This window comes from Panthera onca, chromosome B2 (assembly GCF_046562875.1).
Source record: "Panthera onca isolate mPanOnc1 chromosome B2, mPanOnc1 haplotype 2, whole genome shotgun sequence".
NCBI classification, from domain to species: domain Eukaryota; kingdom Metazoa; phylum Chordata; class Mammalia; order Carnivora; family Felidae; genus Panthera; species Panthera onca.
The window spans coordinates 97,125,706-97,141,991 of NC_138343.1; the positions used below are offsets into that span (position 1 = coordinate 97,125,706).

General features: G+C 38.8%; 1 protein-coding gene and 1 non-coding gene across 2 annotated transcripts in view; one reads left to right on the forward strand and one right to left on the reverse strand.

The window, feature by feature from the left end:
* Positions 1–11,651, reverse strand: part of SNX3 (sorting nexin 3) — a 50,293-nt gene extending 38,642 nt beyond the window's left edge. Inside the window, exon 1 of the mRNA XM_060616321.3 lies at positions 11,190–11,651. Coding sequence (XP_060472304.1) covers positions 11,190–11,351 — 162 coding nt within the window. The 5' untranslated portion in view covers positions 11,352–11,651. The remainder of the gene's footprint in view (positions 1–11,189) is intronic.
* On the forward strand, positions 6,323–6,429 carry LOC132668176 (U6 spliceosomal RNA). The gene has a single exon (XR_009605522.1). It is a non-coding gene; the product is annotated as a U6 spliceosomal RNA (small nuclear RNA).
* Positions 11,652–16,286: the final 4,635 nt, after the last annotated feature.

Genomic DNA, 16,286 nt, shown 5'->3' on the forward strand with positions numbered 1-16,286 from the left:
GCAGCACTATCAACAACAGCCAAAGTATGGAAAGAGCCCAAATGTCCATCGATGGATGAATGGATAAAGAAGATGTGGTGTGTATATATATATATACACAATGGAGTATTACTCGGCAATCAAAAAGAACGAAATCTTGCCATTTGCAACTATGCGGATAGAACTAGAGGGTATTATGTTAAGCGAAATTAGTCGGAGAAAGACAAATATCATATGACTTCATTCATATGAGGACTTTAAGATACAAAACAGATGAACATAAGGGAAGGGAAGCAAAAATAATATAATAACAGGGAGGGGGACAAAACATAAGAGACTCTTAAATATGGAGAACAAACAGAGGATTACTGGAGGGGTTGTGGGGGTGGGTGGGCTAAATGGGTAAGGGGCATTAAGGAATCTACTCCTGAAATCACTGTTGCACTATATGCTAACTAACTTGGATGTAAATTTTTTTAAAAATTGCGAAAGAGGGGTCCCTGGGTATCTCAGTCAGTTGAGCATCCAACTTCGGCTCAGGTCATGATCTCGCAGTCTGTGAGTTCAGGCCCCACATTGGGCTCTCTGCTGACAGCTCAGAGCCTGCAACCTGCTTCGGATCTGTATCTCCCTCTCTCTCTCTCTGCCTCTCCCCTGTTCATGCTCTGTCTCTCAAAAATAAACGTTAAAAAAATTTTTTTTTTTAATTTAAAAGAAAGTGTTGCAACAATTCAAACAATCTTTATAACAACAACCAAGAATTTAAGTTAGGAAGTTATAAAAATGGAAGTTCTCTAGGACATTTCAATGAATCTACACCTGAAGCTGTTTTTGCTTCACAGCTTGTTCAATCCTTTGCAGCCAACGCGGACTCCTCACCAACTTCAGGTATTTAAGAAAAGAAGGTATTAAAGTGTATAGTGCGGAACAACACTGATTTACGAAAGTGCTTTAAAATCTGTACGTAATATCCACTGGTGAGTTGCTTTTAGTTTGCCTACATGAGAATTTAGTCATAAAGACTTCAAAATGTTTTAATCTAACAGACTTTTTCTGAGGCCCTCATAAAAAACCCTTGAGGAAGTGGGGCAGGAAGGGATTTTGGGAAGCATTTCCTCTTCACTGGCCACAGCAAGGCCTGTAAGAGACCCAACTTCAGTGCAGAATAGGAAATTACTTCAGGGGCCCTAATGTAAATATCCTGGGAAGGCCTTGGGGCTCTCTACAGACCTGAAAGCAAATACAACTGAAATCTGTCTGAACCACACAGATTTTACATCTACCTGTACAGGACTGAAGAAAAGGGAAATTCTATGCATTCTGAATGGCACCATTTACTCTCATCCCAGTTCTTTCGGTTAAGCTATATTAAGCTATAGTCTAACTACAATTTATAGATGTGTGCTCAATTTCCTAATATAAAACCATTATCCTACAAGGAAAAGTTTGTAACCTTTGGCTGGATTAAGAAATTTTCTCTTTTGGGGCACCTGTGTGGCTCAGTCAGTTAGCATCTCATGAACCATGAGATCATGACCTGAGCTGAAGTCAGACACTTAACTAAGCCACCCAGGTGCCCTCCTCCTTTTTTTCTTAAAGCATTAGAGATTTTTTTCATACATTTTTAAAAAATGTGTTTGTTTTGAGAGAGAGAAAACGTCATGCACACGTGAGCGAGAAGGGGAGGGGCAGAGAGATAGAGAAAAAGACAGAATCCCAGGCAGGCTCTGCACTGTTAGCATGGAGCCCAATGCAAGGCTTGATCCCATGACCCTGGGACATGACCTGAGCCAAAACCAAGAGACAGATGAGCCCCCAATTTTGTCTATCTTAATCAGCAGAGAACAGGGTGTGTTTGAAATCAGTGCATGCTTGGAGTTTGGCACAGAGGAACAGTGAACAGACTATGGAGGGACCAATGACTACAAGCACAGTGAAAAGGGGCAAAAAGGTTAAAGAAATTCAGGAGAAAAAGCCCTATATATATATATATATATATACTGGTTCCTTCATATATGAACCATCCTGTATATTCAAGGCCAATTATCACTTATAATGAACTAACACAAGTCAACTTTCATTCCAGGGAAACTGGACAAATAGATGTCTGGAAGTTTGAATCTAACACTTTGATTTAAACAGTCCTACATGGCTAATGGCTACTATATTAGAACACTTTTAGACAAAGGCATATCCAAAATTCTAGTGAAAAGCAAATCGAAGAACATATTCCTTCTAAATAATCCACTGAACTGTATTCATAACTGATGGCCTACTCCAACCTATAAAGCCTTTCTCACTTTTATGAATGTTTTACCATATTTTATATAATTAGAATTCTTCTACAATGCTTCCTTAGCTTTGACATTCTTAAACTTACTTCATATAGCAGCTCTGGGTGCCTTACATATTTGATACATGTATTTTTTTACTTCATAGCCTTTTATTTATTTAAAAAAATTTTTTTTAAGTAATATCTATACCCAACGTGGTGCTCGAGCTCACAACACTGAGATCAAGAGTTGCATGCTTTACTGACTGAGCCAGCCAGCTGCCCTTACTTCATAGTCTTCTAAGTTGGGATTTTTAAAATCTATCCTGTCACAAATGGATCTGGATTTTTTAAAAGAACAAATTATTCCTGCTCATTATAAATAAATGCCTGAAGTTAACATGCAGGTTTCTTTTCAAAATAGAAACCAAGAAACAACAACAACAACAAAAAAATGTAACATCAGAAGAAATTGTGTAGTTATACATTTATCGCCCGAAATACTTAAAAATATTTTAGACTTTGAGACCTGGAATCACAAGTTGCTAAACTCAAAGTACTTTTCTCCTAATGTGTGCAGTAAATGGAAGATATTATTGCTTCCAAGACCTTGCTTGGGATTATGGAGGGTCAGAGGCCTAACAATAAGCATGACACCTTTTCTGAGTTAAATTGTAACCAAAAGCCAATAACCTACAGTATTCACCATATAGTACTCATAATTTTACATTTGTCTAGTTTTAGAAGTTGGTGCCTTCATATGAGAAGGCATAAGATCACAAAGATAAACCACTGTATCAAAGACTATGTGGTTCCTTTCTCTCATACTCAGTTTAAAAGAAAAAAAACAAAACTGCACTGGTCATTTAGTGGTATTAATCTTGACCTATATCTGAACAGCTAAAGTGACTTAGTCTTTTGGTAATTTTCTATTCAGTTTGGAAAAATAATCCTCTACAGCCTATTTAAGTAAAGTACCCAACTTTTTTTTTTTTTTTTTTTTTTTAAGTAGACTCTAAGCCCAACATAAGGCTCAGACTCACGACCCTGAGATCAAGAGTTGCATGCTCTACCAACTGAGCTAGCCAGGTGCCCCTCTTTAGTTAAACTATGAAATATTTTTGACTTTATAATGAGTTTACATATCTTAAGTCATTGCATTTGTAAATCTAAGTAGACTGCACTTGTCAAAATATTGGGTTTTTAAAAATGTTTATTTATTTTTGAGAGAAAGAGAGACAGAGCATAAACAGGGGAAGGGCAGAGAGAGAGAGGGAGACACAGAATCCGAAGCAGGCTCCAGGCTCTGAACTGTCAGCATAGAGCCCAATGCGGGGCTTGAACTTGTGAACCATGAGACCATGACCTGAGCCAAAGTAGGACACTTAACTGACTAAGCCACCTTGGTGCCCCAAAATGTTGTTGTTTCTTACTATGGAATAGACCAACATCCCACAAGGCGGGAATGGGGAAAAACAGCAAGCAATCTATAGGTGGCAGGTGTGGGAATAATTTAAGGAAAGCCAAGCAAACGTAGATGCTTTTATCAGTGATAAAATCAAAGTATAAAGAGCAAAGAATTAGAAAGTGCCCATTCCGATATTATGAGACACAAAGTAATTTTATAAAAATTATTTTAAGTCTTCATATGATTCTCTGATAAGAGATACTGATCTCACTCATTTATATTCGTGGCTCAAATTATATACTCATTCAATGCCATCAGTTAAAATGCTAGTCCTAACTGCCTACATAGTTTTATACAGCCATTAAAGAAAAGAAAAAAAGGTTAATCATCTGTTTTCAGTATCTCTAATCCAACCCCAATCCCATGGTACACCCCTGTACCAGATATGCCATATCTTCATGTTTGTCTCCTTTCTCAACTCATCAAAATTAATTCTCAGGAAGAGATCAGAACTCATTCACATTGAAGACTGTCAAAACTAATGAGAAATCAATTTTATTTCTTACAAATCAAATGAACTCTCTCTAAACTCTGAAGTATCAGGCAAAGACAAAAAAAAAAAAAAAAAAAAAAAAAGGAAAGAATGAAGAAAGATGATCAGAATGTTGCTAAAGCCACACCTTACAGGAACTAATCCCAATCACTTATTTGCTACTGTGGCAAAGCACAGTGTTCTCCCTATCTTCACAAGGCTGCCCAGATAGACTAAATTTCCCAGCTTCCTTTGTGGGAAAGGGCATTGGGCAGGAATATGCCTTCCCTTGGCTAGAAGATGGATGTGATGCTGGAAGCAGACAGTCAAGTCATGTACCAGCCCAGGACTGCCCTTGAGACCTCTCATGTAAAAAAATAAACTACTGTTGAAGTCTCCATGAGAACGGCCCAAACTGTATCCTAACTGATACAACCTTTCTTGCAAAAGCTACATCAAATGTCCCACTTTACCATCATGTCAAAATTCCTAGGCTCTAAATTAAGTATTTCCTTAAGGAAGTAAAACTTTGGTTGAAAGCCTCAAGTCATCTAATAAATCAGTAAACAGCTGTACCAAGATTATAGTATTGCTTTTCTTGGACACCATCTTTCTTATCTGATATTCAAAAAATTGCTGGGTCTGCTTATATAAAAGCAACACAATATGGTACAACATCAAAGTATCTAAAAACAACAGTTCAGTTTTTTTTTTTTTTTTTTTTGGTAAGCATGATTATGATGGTGAAGAGAGAGAAAATCTCTATGAACAAAGAATCACCAAGATAGCTAAAGGTTAAGTGCTTTTAGATTGTTCCACTTTAAAGACAGAACGGCAATACTAATAAAATATAGTAATTTCTTATATGGATATATATTTTGCATTTTCTGAACTCCCAGCTTACCTCCATGATTACACAGTGATATAGACAAGGATGGTGCAAGGGGGAAGAGATCTGTCTTGGCCGAATACAGTAAAATCCTCCCCTTCTTCCCAAAAACCTAAGCTGTACAAGTTGCTATGCTTTCAGCTACTATCTAAATTGCCTCCCCTCCAAAAACAGTTTTCTATCTTTGGCAAATGTCATTGGTTTTCCTCTCTGCTCTCGGATCTCTGTCAGGATGCACTGTTTTGTTTTGGTTAGTTGTTGATTTGTTTATTTCTATTTATTTAGAATTTGCCTTTTTAAATCCCATCATGGCTACCAATCACTGTGGTTCCATATATTTTTCTCATACTTCTCAGAGACAGAGAGCATGGTGCAACCAGGAACAAGCCTTGCTGTGTACCAGTTAAGTGCTCTTGCTGGGGTGCTTTTTAAACTCCCACTTTCCATATCCCACCCCTACCTAATGAAATGAGAATCTCAACAGTGTCCAAAGCTCCAGGTGAATGTTCACTACAGGCTCTGAAGGTCAGAAGAATCTAGATTCAAATCCAAGTTCTGTCATTTAATACCCATGACTTTGGGCAAGTTACTTAACCTTCCTAAATTTCACTTATTCATAATGTCACTATGCACCAAGCGCAGTGCCAGGTATTGAGTAAGGGTGATAATGACAGTCCCTGTCCTCTAGGAGCTTATACTGGAAGATACAGGAACTAAAGGAAATCACACACCAGCAAACAACGTAATCCCAATAGGGCTACAAGCGCACACAAGAAGGAAATCCAGTCTAAATTCTAAGGATGAACAAAATCTCTAAAAAGGTGACAGTAAGGCTAAGCCCTACAGGACAAGAAATAGTAGCCAAATGAGGCCACTAAAGAAAAGACTGTTTTGTTTTGTTTTTTTAAGATTTTATTTTCTTAAGTAATCTCCACACCTAACGTGGTGCTCAAACCTATAACCCCAAGGTCAAGAGTCACATGCTTCATCAACCAAGCCAGTTGGACACCCCAGAAAGACTGTTTTTAACAGCAGAAGAAGTGTATAGATACAAGAGGCCTAGATAAAAGAGAATTCAGCTTCTTCAGGAGATACAAGTAGTTCAGTAGGACTGGAACAAAAAGTAAGAATGAAGGAAGGACAAGAAAGGATCAACAGGGACCCCAGCTTTTACATCTGCAAAACAGGATTATTATCTGTTCTCTTTAGTTACCTCAAAGATCACATTATATAGATTTAACAGTGCTCGCTTCAGCAGCACACATACTAAAATTGGAACGATACAGAGAAGATTAGCACAGCCCCTGCACAAGGATGACATGCAAATTCGTGAAGCATTCCATATTTATATATATATGAATATATATATATATATATATATACACATACATGTATATATATGGCACATATATATATATGGCACAATGCCTTGAACAGAATAAGCACTCAAGTTATAAATCTCTTCTTCAGCTTCAACACACACAGGAAAAAAAATCTCTTTTATAACATCATTAGCCAGTCAACAACACTTTCTCTTCAGGTCATCTCATCAGAGCACAAAATTTAATAGCAAGCTCTTTGCAGTTGTTCTCTCCTGCGTGCACCTGACCTACTGTGGATTACTGCATAGTGCCAACTATGGGATTTCCTTCAAAAGGTTCAGACACCTGAGGATGCTCCAACAGTAGGCTGTTGATAACAAAGGTTTTAATGTACTGTTTTGAATTAAATGAACTGTGGCTGTGAAGCAGTTCTGAACCAGGACCAGAATACTTCAAATCTAACCCTGGCTCTAATACTAGTTAGATAATTTACTTTGGGTAAGAGAGAACCTTCTGTGCCTTGGGTCCCTGATGTACTAAAATGAACAATACAGATAGAACAGTCCCTAATAACCCAATATAGCAAGGCCACTCCCTCTTCCCAACTTAAGGGATGGACTAAGTAAGAACAGAATCTTCAAAGCTAGTTATATACCCTTCCTTTTTATTTTTTTTATTTTTTAATGTTTATTTTTTTTTGAAAGGGGGGATGGGGCAGAGAAGGAGGCACAGAATCCGAAGCAGGCTCCAGGCTCTGAGCTGGCAACACAGAGCCCAATGCAGGGCTTGAACTCACAGACTGTGAGATTATGACCTGAGCTGAAGTCGGACGCTCAACCGACTGAGCCACCCAGGTGCCCCCACATGCCCTTCCTTAACGGAGATACTGGATGTCAACCTTAGCCAGCAGCAAAGATGTGTATCAGACATCTCATGACCAACTGAGAAAGCTGCATAGATACTGCAGATGTCCTTTGGCACTAAAATACCTTGATTCTTTAAAATATTACTTTGGCCCTTTAATGATACATTCTTATAAATCCTAAAAACAAGTCTAAGAATTAATTTATTTCTCAGCTTCCAACCTGGATATTAATAACTCCCAATTTAAAATGAGAGGACTCGGGGTGCCTGGGTGGCTCAGTCAGTTAAGCCTCTGACTTCGGCTCAGGTCATGATCTCACAGTTTGTGAGTCTGAGCCCCATGTCGGGCTCTGTGCTGACAGCTCAGAGCCTGGAGCCTGCTTCAGATTCTATGTCTCCCTCTCTCTCTCTGCCCCTCCCCGGTTTGTTCTCTGTCTCTCTCTCTCAAAAAACAAATAAAAATCAATAAAGAATCTTTAAAAAAAAAAAAAAAAAAAAGAGTGGACTCGCCTAGAGAAAAATCACCAATACAGGTTTAGAATGGCAAACACTATCAAGATGATACTTTTACTGACCATCTTTCTTGTCAAAATGTTTATCAAACTTTACTATTCAGCTTTATATTTTAATAAGCCTCAATTTTAAAAGGCTACTTCTGTAACTATATGAACTACATGAGGAGTTAAATGTTAGCTAAACTTGCTGCGGTAATCATAATATATACATATAGCAAATCATTCTGTTGAACACCTTAAACATGAACATTACATAGCAATTATACCTCAATAAAACTGGAAAAAATACTAGTACCATCATAGGAAATGTGGTACCTTAAAATATGAAATACTCTACTCAATATTTTTGGGCTTAATATGCAATTTACCACCTTCCAAATGGCATCACAACTTTCTACATGGAATCACACAAAAAATAAAAATTTAAAACAAACAAACTACTTGGTTAAGTACTAAACAAGACGGCTTCTTCTATGCCACGCTTGCCTCAATGAAAGTAAACTTCCATGCCAAGAAAATCTAACAATTTTAGTTAATTCAACTGCACAGTAATACAGAAAATGTAGTTAATTGATAACTGCCTTTTAAATTAGAAGATACCCACATTTAGAAAAAGGTAACTTTCGAACACTTAGTATTATCAGTCAATGTTCAAGAGACTTATGTGCATTATCTCATTTAGTCTTACAATGTAGGTGCTATTGTTAGCATACCTATTTTACAGAGGGGAAGTGGAACTTAGATTGTGTACCTTATTCTGCTAATAAATGATAAATCTATTCTTTGAACTCAGGGCTCAAGAAAGATCCTTAACTTCATTCCTGTTTGAGACAACTGTCTCTAGTTACAACAGAAGATCTTAACTAATTCAAAATCCCCAGAAAATTAAGGTTACATTATAGTACAAACTTCATAAACAGTGACTGAATTTCCCCTTTAGACTTCTCTTTAATATGACAAAATAATTCTAGACCCTGAGCTTTCCTAAACCTTTCATCATTTATGGTGCTCTCTGCTGTACCTACCCATTAGAACAATTTTTAAAAACATTAACAATGTACCAATTATTTTCAAAAGCCCAGAGATACTAATCAAGTGATCCTAATAGTCTTAAACACTACCCTTAAACCAAAAGATAAATGGAGATTGGGAAACTTGCATTCTAAAGTGCCACCATCTAGATAAAATTACTCTGTAAATTAGAGTAATTTCAATCAGAGCCTATAAAATTGAACATTTTTCTCAAGACCAGAATTAGAGAGTAACTAGAAGATAGTTTAAGGGCCCAAACTCCACATGGCAACTCAACAGCAAAATGCAGGCAGTAGGGGCTAGGGACAGCAGCAACAGTTTAGAAAGGCAGTAATAAATAAAATTACAAAATGATTTACCTATTCATCTCGCTGGCCATTCTCCCTTAACACAAGATTGTAATTACTCTCAAAAATCACATGCTCCTTAAAACCTATTGTCTTTACTATATGGTATCCTAAGTTTCAAGCTAACACATTATATATTAAGAAAAACTCCAGTGGCATTTCATAAGCATTAGAAACCCACAGTTTTTTAGAGGATACTTGCATTTATGACTATAAACATCATTCCCCCCAAAAAACCGATGTGGGTGTATACTTTATTAATTCCATAACTCATTAACCAATATTAAAAAAAATTAGTCTCAAAAATACAAATGAACACTATATTTTAAATGCCACATCAGCTATTCAGTAAAGTATCAGATGTATTTTTTTTAAATAATTAAGCTATACTAGAGTGTACTTAATACCCTGCACTCAGCAACATAAACACAAAGTTATTAAATGGAGGAAGTGTAGGCAGGAGATTTTGCTTCAGTTGCATGACAGGAAGCACAAGCTATGGAAGTTTAGAAACAGGAATACCAAGTTCTGTTTTAGCACAAGAAAGGAAAACATGGTGGTAAATAAGGGTATAAGAGGAAGTTCTTCTTAGTGAACAATCTGTCATGTATCCAAAATCATACCAAAAGTTTAAAAAAAAAAAAAAAAAGAAAGAAAGGAAGGAAGGCCTTTTTCACTAGGCTTATGTGGTAAAGTACTTCGCTAAGTATCCTGGAGCCTGGAGTTTGCAATTTCACTATAATAAGACTGCTTATGGTCCACATTTTACACATCCAAAGGGACACAAGGGTGGCTTATAACACTAAACTGTTAGTTTCATATCTTAAAGCTTGATCATTAACATTTTCATAGCAATACATGATAAATCATTTTTATGTACATAAGTGTCACAATATGAATATACTTAACGCTACTGAACTGTACACTTAAAAAGCGTTAAGATGGTAGATTACAGGTTTTGGTTTTTTTTTTTTTAAACCACACACGCCGAAAGTGCACAAGTTAATGAGAAATTACTCAATTTATTTATAGTAACTTGTTATGTAAATTTCGATTACTCTGAAGTGAAATTCTTATTATACTTAATTTTTAATAAAAGTTTGTTGTCGTTTTTAACAGCTAGATTCGTTTTATGTAATTAATTTTTAAAGATACTTCCATACACGAGCAAGTTCTTTAATTGTGAACTACAGTGAAAGTGAAGCATTATTCTCAATTAGCATCTTTCAAATCATCTGAATTACTTATTGCCATCAAATACTAGCTATGAAATTATAAGTGTGTTTCTACTTCAGCTGATTCCTTCATTCAGTGAAGTGCAAATCTCGAAATTAAGAGAGCAAGATCCCTAAATGAATAGGCTTTCTTAAGGCAGTTGTAATTTTGGATTGGGAAGTAGACAACACTTGCCACACCTCAGCCTTTGGCACGACTGTGGCCCAGAATGCTAAGGTCAATTCTCCGTTCTCGCCAGGCTCAGCCCTACCAAATTCGTCAGGCTTTTGTGAGCTGCCACTAGATTCTGTTCAGAAAAGTGTACAACCTAGATTACTTTGGTAGCTCAGGAAGGGCCTGGAACAACCAGCTTGGCCACCTCTGGAAAAAGTCTCCGGGAAAAGAAAACTGGGAAAACTTCAACTTTGCGCAAACCCCCTTTCAATCACATGTAGCTCCCCTCCCGATGAAGTACAGCGTTCTCGAAAGATCTACACCTTTCCAACTCAAATGTCATTCCCAGATCAGCTGCTTGAGGGGCAAGCGGCGCTCAACCCACGCCCTCTTCTTCGAGCACCTTCTCCCAGGGCCAGTGCTGGGCTCAGCTCACTCCGCAGCCCCCTTCCAAACCCTACATGAAAAAGGGCCCTGGCCCAAGACCCCGCCCGTGGACAAGGCTGCCCGACCGAGTCAGCCCGGGGCTCCTGGCCGGGGCGGCTGTAGCCACCAGAGGGAATTCGCTAGTGGGTTGGCTGGGGACGACCACGGAGGGCGGGAGGGGGGGTCTCCCTGGAAGGGGAAAAGACGGCCTCACCTTGACCCTGATTTCGTAGGTGGTGAAGCGGCCCCGGCCGACCCCCACCGTCTGCGGGTTGCTCACATCGATCTCGAGGAAGTTGCTGGGCGGCCCGTAGGCATCATTAAGGTTCTGGGGCTTGGTGATCAGCCGGCGGGTGTCCGCCACGGTCTCCGCCATTTCGCTGCTGCAGCCGCCGCCGCCGCGGACTCCCGCCGCCCCCTCCGAGTTCCACCGACGCCGCCGCTGCTGCCCGCCGCGGGGACACCGGGCTCGCGCACAGCGGTCGCGAAGCGAACGAGCACGTAGGACGGGCGTTCACCCAGCGCGCGAAGCCCCTCCCTGCGTCCTTTCGGCTTCCGCCTCTTATGCCCAGGGGAAAAACAGCTGACTCTCTGGGACGCCGCGACCTGGGCTCGGAAAGCCCAGCTGAGGCCGCGGAGGGGGACTGCAAGCTAGACGGCGGAGGAGCGGCGGCAGTCACGGGACTTCTGGTCGCGAGCAGGTTCCGGCCAGACTACAGCGCCCATAATGCACCGGGAGGGCGCGTCGCCGCCTGGCTGCGGCCGTGGTGCTGCGGGACCTAGGGGCTCGGGCGGGGGTGGGCGCTTCCTGTCTTTCTTGCAAGCAGCTTGGGCTTGGAGCGTTGGGAGGAACAACGGAAATGGTCTTCGCGGCCTTGCTGCGGGGACAAAAGTTAAACGGCGAGTTTTGGGGGGTGTGCCCGCATTCGAAACAAAACTGTCGCAGCCTACCAAACGTCTCACCGTGAACCACTGAAAATGCCTTTCTAGGCAACCATTAACAAGTGCCTCACGTCATGATTTTGATATCAACTTGACAGTTTGACCATACACGTGTATGGATTGATAAACGGAGGGAGATAAAGTAGTAGAGTGGAATACAGACAAAAGACCTTGGCAGATCACAGCACTAAGGTCACACCATTTGGGGACTGGTCAGCTCTCTAAAACAAAATAACGTAGTAAGTAGGCTGAAATCTGCCTTTCATGACCTATTTTGGGTGACCTGCAACTTTCTTCCCTCATTTCCCTAAAGTTCCAGTAAGTTCAAGACAAAACAAAAACGTATTTTTACAATATTTGAAATGAAACTCAGATAAGCCTTTATAAGAAATGAAAAAAAAAAAAAGCTAAAACAAGTAGATGGTAGTTCATCTCTAGCAAATGCAGATTTGGAACATTGAGGTAGAAGGATAAAAATCTACCTAGAGAGTTGTCTCTGTTTATGTCATAGCTCTGCAATTGTATCTACATTTTTAAAAGTATGTTGAGTTTCAGAAACCTCATTCACTTTAAATAATTGGATCTGTCCCTTAAGTTGAAAAATTGCCCAGATCATTGGCAACCTAATGACACTAGGAGCAGTTGGAATAAAGAAATTACCTTAACATGATATAGACTATTATCCAGAAAACTCAACATTTGTTGATTCAACACTTGTTTGTTGAAGGTCTAGTAGGTGTTTTTCAGTTGTACATGCTAGAGAGCTAAGGGCAAATAAGACTGGAAATTCTCTAAATTCATCAAGTTTATAGTGTGGTATATGGTCTATTTTGGGGGGACATAAGTCAATAAGTCAAATAAATAATAAATTTGCCAATATGGTGCTGTAAGGAAAGTAAAACTGCAAAAACAAAGAACAAAAAAAAAGGAAAATAAAACTGGGATAACTTAATAGAGAATGAGACAAGCTCATTAGACAGGGTGGTCAGAGAAATCCTCTCCAAGAATATACCTCTTTCAGAGAGTAAAGAGAATATCAGAATAAGTATGCTCAGACAGGACTCTGCTGGGCCTGTGTCCTGTTGCCAGAGACCAAATGAGAACTTGGCTCGTATTATTACAACAGTGAGTTCAAGAAATGAGTACAGATTGTGGGGGAGGAAAAAAATTTCCTTCTACCCTTTAAGATCTTCCAGCTGGTTTGAGAGTCAAACTGACATAAGGCAGATTAACAGGAGAAAAACACCAAAATTTAATTACATGCTCATGGAGGCCCAATGAGAATGAAAATTGAGATCCAAAGAAATGACTAAGGCAATTTTTATACTTTTTAGACAAAAAGCCAATAAATCTGTGAAGAATTGACACAGTTTAATTAAAGCTTGGGAGCTTTAATTAGTAAGGAATTCTGAGCAGAATTTGGGCTAGGATGATAGATTAGTAAAAAGTACCAAGGTTTTTTCTATAGCATTCTAGGCTTTAAAGTCCCTATCTCTGGTGATAAGGCTTTTTTTTTTTTTTTTTAAACTTAGTGTGAAAAGGATACCTTTCATGTAGGAGATTTATTTCCTGCTTTCAGGGGGCAGAGAGAAGGGTCTGACTGTGCTTGCACCCACTGTTTCCCAAGTAACTTTTATTTAAAATAACATGCCAGGGGCACCTGGGTGGCTCATCGGTTAAGAGTCTGACTCCTGATTTCAGCTCAGGTAACCATCTCACTGTTCTTGAGTTCAACCCCCCATCGGCTTTCTGCTGTCAACAGAGAGCCTGCTTCAGATCCTCTGCTCCCCTCTCTCTACCCCTCCCCTGCTCATTCTCTCTCTTTCTCTCTCTTTCAAAACAAACTCTAAAAAAATTGAAAATAATATGCCAAAGTAGCATATTTTAGGATGGTGTGCTCTTGGCCCCTACAAGATGACACTTTGAATTAGAGTATATGAGAACTAAGAGATCAGGAACTGCTGCATTGTGCTGCCATCTGTGACACTTGAACAAAATATCCTGAGGTGTTCTCATAGAAAGCTCCTGTCTCATTCATTGAAGGCCACTCAGAGCAGCTTTAGACAGCAGCAACAGTTGCCTGCAGTGGGAAGCAGTCAGAGAGGATAGTAACCCGGCATTATAGCAGTCATACAGCTAAGAAGAGCTTCCTGGTATAAACATTGGCAGGAAAATTGTTTCTCAGGAGATATGATTGTATTCCTAGAAAGACCCAAAAAGAATAAGCTGCTAGAATTAACAGGAGAATTTAGTGACTGAATGAAATTAAAGACCCTATTTATAGTTTTTCTCTGTCCAGGCAATGTCTAGTCAGAATGAAGACTATATCTATTTTTAGTTATCAGAATCAGAAGAGGAATATCCATGGTGTATTGGTGAAGATCACAGAAAAATATGTCCAATATATTATCTCATTTGGGTAAACAGAACAAAAAAATAATAAAGATATGTACATCTATATGTACATATTTTTGTATGTTCATGGGAAAAAGTGTGGAAAGATATATAACCAGGGTATTAATACTGGTAACTCAAGAGAGATTGGCAATTGTAGTGGGGATAGGAATGGGAAAACATCAGCATATTCCAGGGATAGGCTAAGATGTTAGAAATATATTACTAATTTTATGTTTTCCTAAGTGCCTAATATTAAATAAAATAAATTATAGTATGCCTGTATTACTATGGGGCCATGAGAGATAAAAATTGTGTCCCTTCAGTAGTCTATTAGGGTATATATAACACCACAGGATACACACTTTTGTATCTTATTTCACTTAACAATGTATCTTGAAGATAGTTCCATACTTGTACTGCAGCAAAGTATTCCATTATGCGGTGTGCCATAATTTAACTTGTCCCCTATTAAATATATATGGGGTCTCAACCTTTCATTATTACAGTATTGTGATGAATTGCCTTGAATATGCCATCATTACACACACATGGTATTATATTTATAGGATAAATTGCTGTGAATGGAATTACTGGGTCCAAACGATATACAGGTATAGATACTTATCAGAGATATTGCAAAATTTCCTCTGTACAGGTTTAACCAGCTTACACCCTGTTCAGCAATGTACAAAGGTACCTCTTTGTCCATAGCTTCACCAACATGAAGTGTTATAAAACTTTTTAATCTTCACTAATCTAAATGGTATTTTTATTTGCATATTCCTTATTCAACTGAGCACAGTTGAGCATCTCTTCATATGCTTATAAGCTATTCATATTTCCTTTTTTGGTGATGTACATGTTCAAATTCTTTGCCCATTTTTCCATTGACTTCCTTTTTTTAATGTTGGAGTTTATTAAATATTAAAAGGTAACCCTTTCATGTGATATAAATTGCAAACATCTTCCTCAGTTTAACTTTTGACTCTGCCGATAACGGTTTTTACCGTGTACTTTGTATTTAACTTATGTAGTGGAATTTATCAATCTTTTATGGGCTTCTGAGTTTTGAAGCATGCTTAGAAAGTCCCCCTCATCTTATAAAAAAAAATTCCTTTTTTTCTAGAATATTTATGGTTTTTTTTTAAATATATTTGATCTATCTAGTATTTCTTTTAGTATAAGTATGGATCTAAATTTCCCCCCATTTGACTACCTAGTTGTTCCTACACCATTTATTAAGCAATCTATTTTTTAAAAATCTGTTATTTACTCAATGATTTGAGATGGTTTGATTATTAATTTTGGTAATGTTTATTTATTCTTGAGAGAGAGAGAATGCAAGGGGGAGAAGCAGAGAGGGAGACAGAAGATCCGAAGCAGGATCAATAGTCAGCACAGAGCCCAATGCGGGGCTTAAACTCATGAACTGAGCTGAAGTCAGATGCTTAACCAACTGAGCCACCCAGGTGCCTGGAGATGGTTGTATTATTACACTTAAAGTCACATGAGAATTGTATTTCTCATTCATTCCTGTACCTGAGACTGTATCTGGTGTAATAAAAAATATATTAGTTTTTATCCCTGGATCCTAGCACTGAGTTCCTAAAACCTTTGGAATTTTCTGAGTGGTAGGAGTGTCTTTTGTTATTTCTAAGGAACCCCTTTTGATCACACCTGAGTTTATGTTAATGAGGTGAGTCAGGGCAGGTCCCCTAGATGGCTTCAGGATGGGAGCTGGTCACCAGAAAGACCAAATACTTGAGGAGAGGATGGGAAATGTTAACCCCCTCCCCCACCCTCATCTCCTGGAAGGTGGCAGGCAGGAGAGGAAATAAAAATTCCACACATCTATCCCTTCCCCAGACCTTGCCCTATGCATCTCTTCCATTTGGCTGTTCCTGAGCCAAATGGAAGAGACAAACCAGCAAGCATAAGGAAAGTGTTTTTCTGATATCTTTGAGTTGAATTA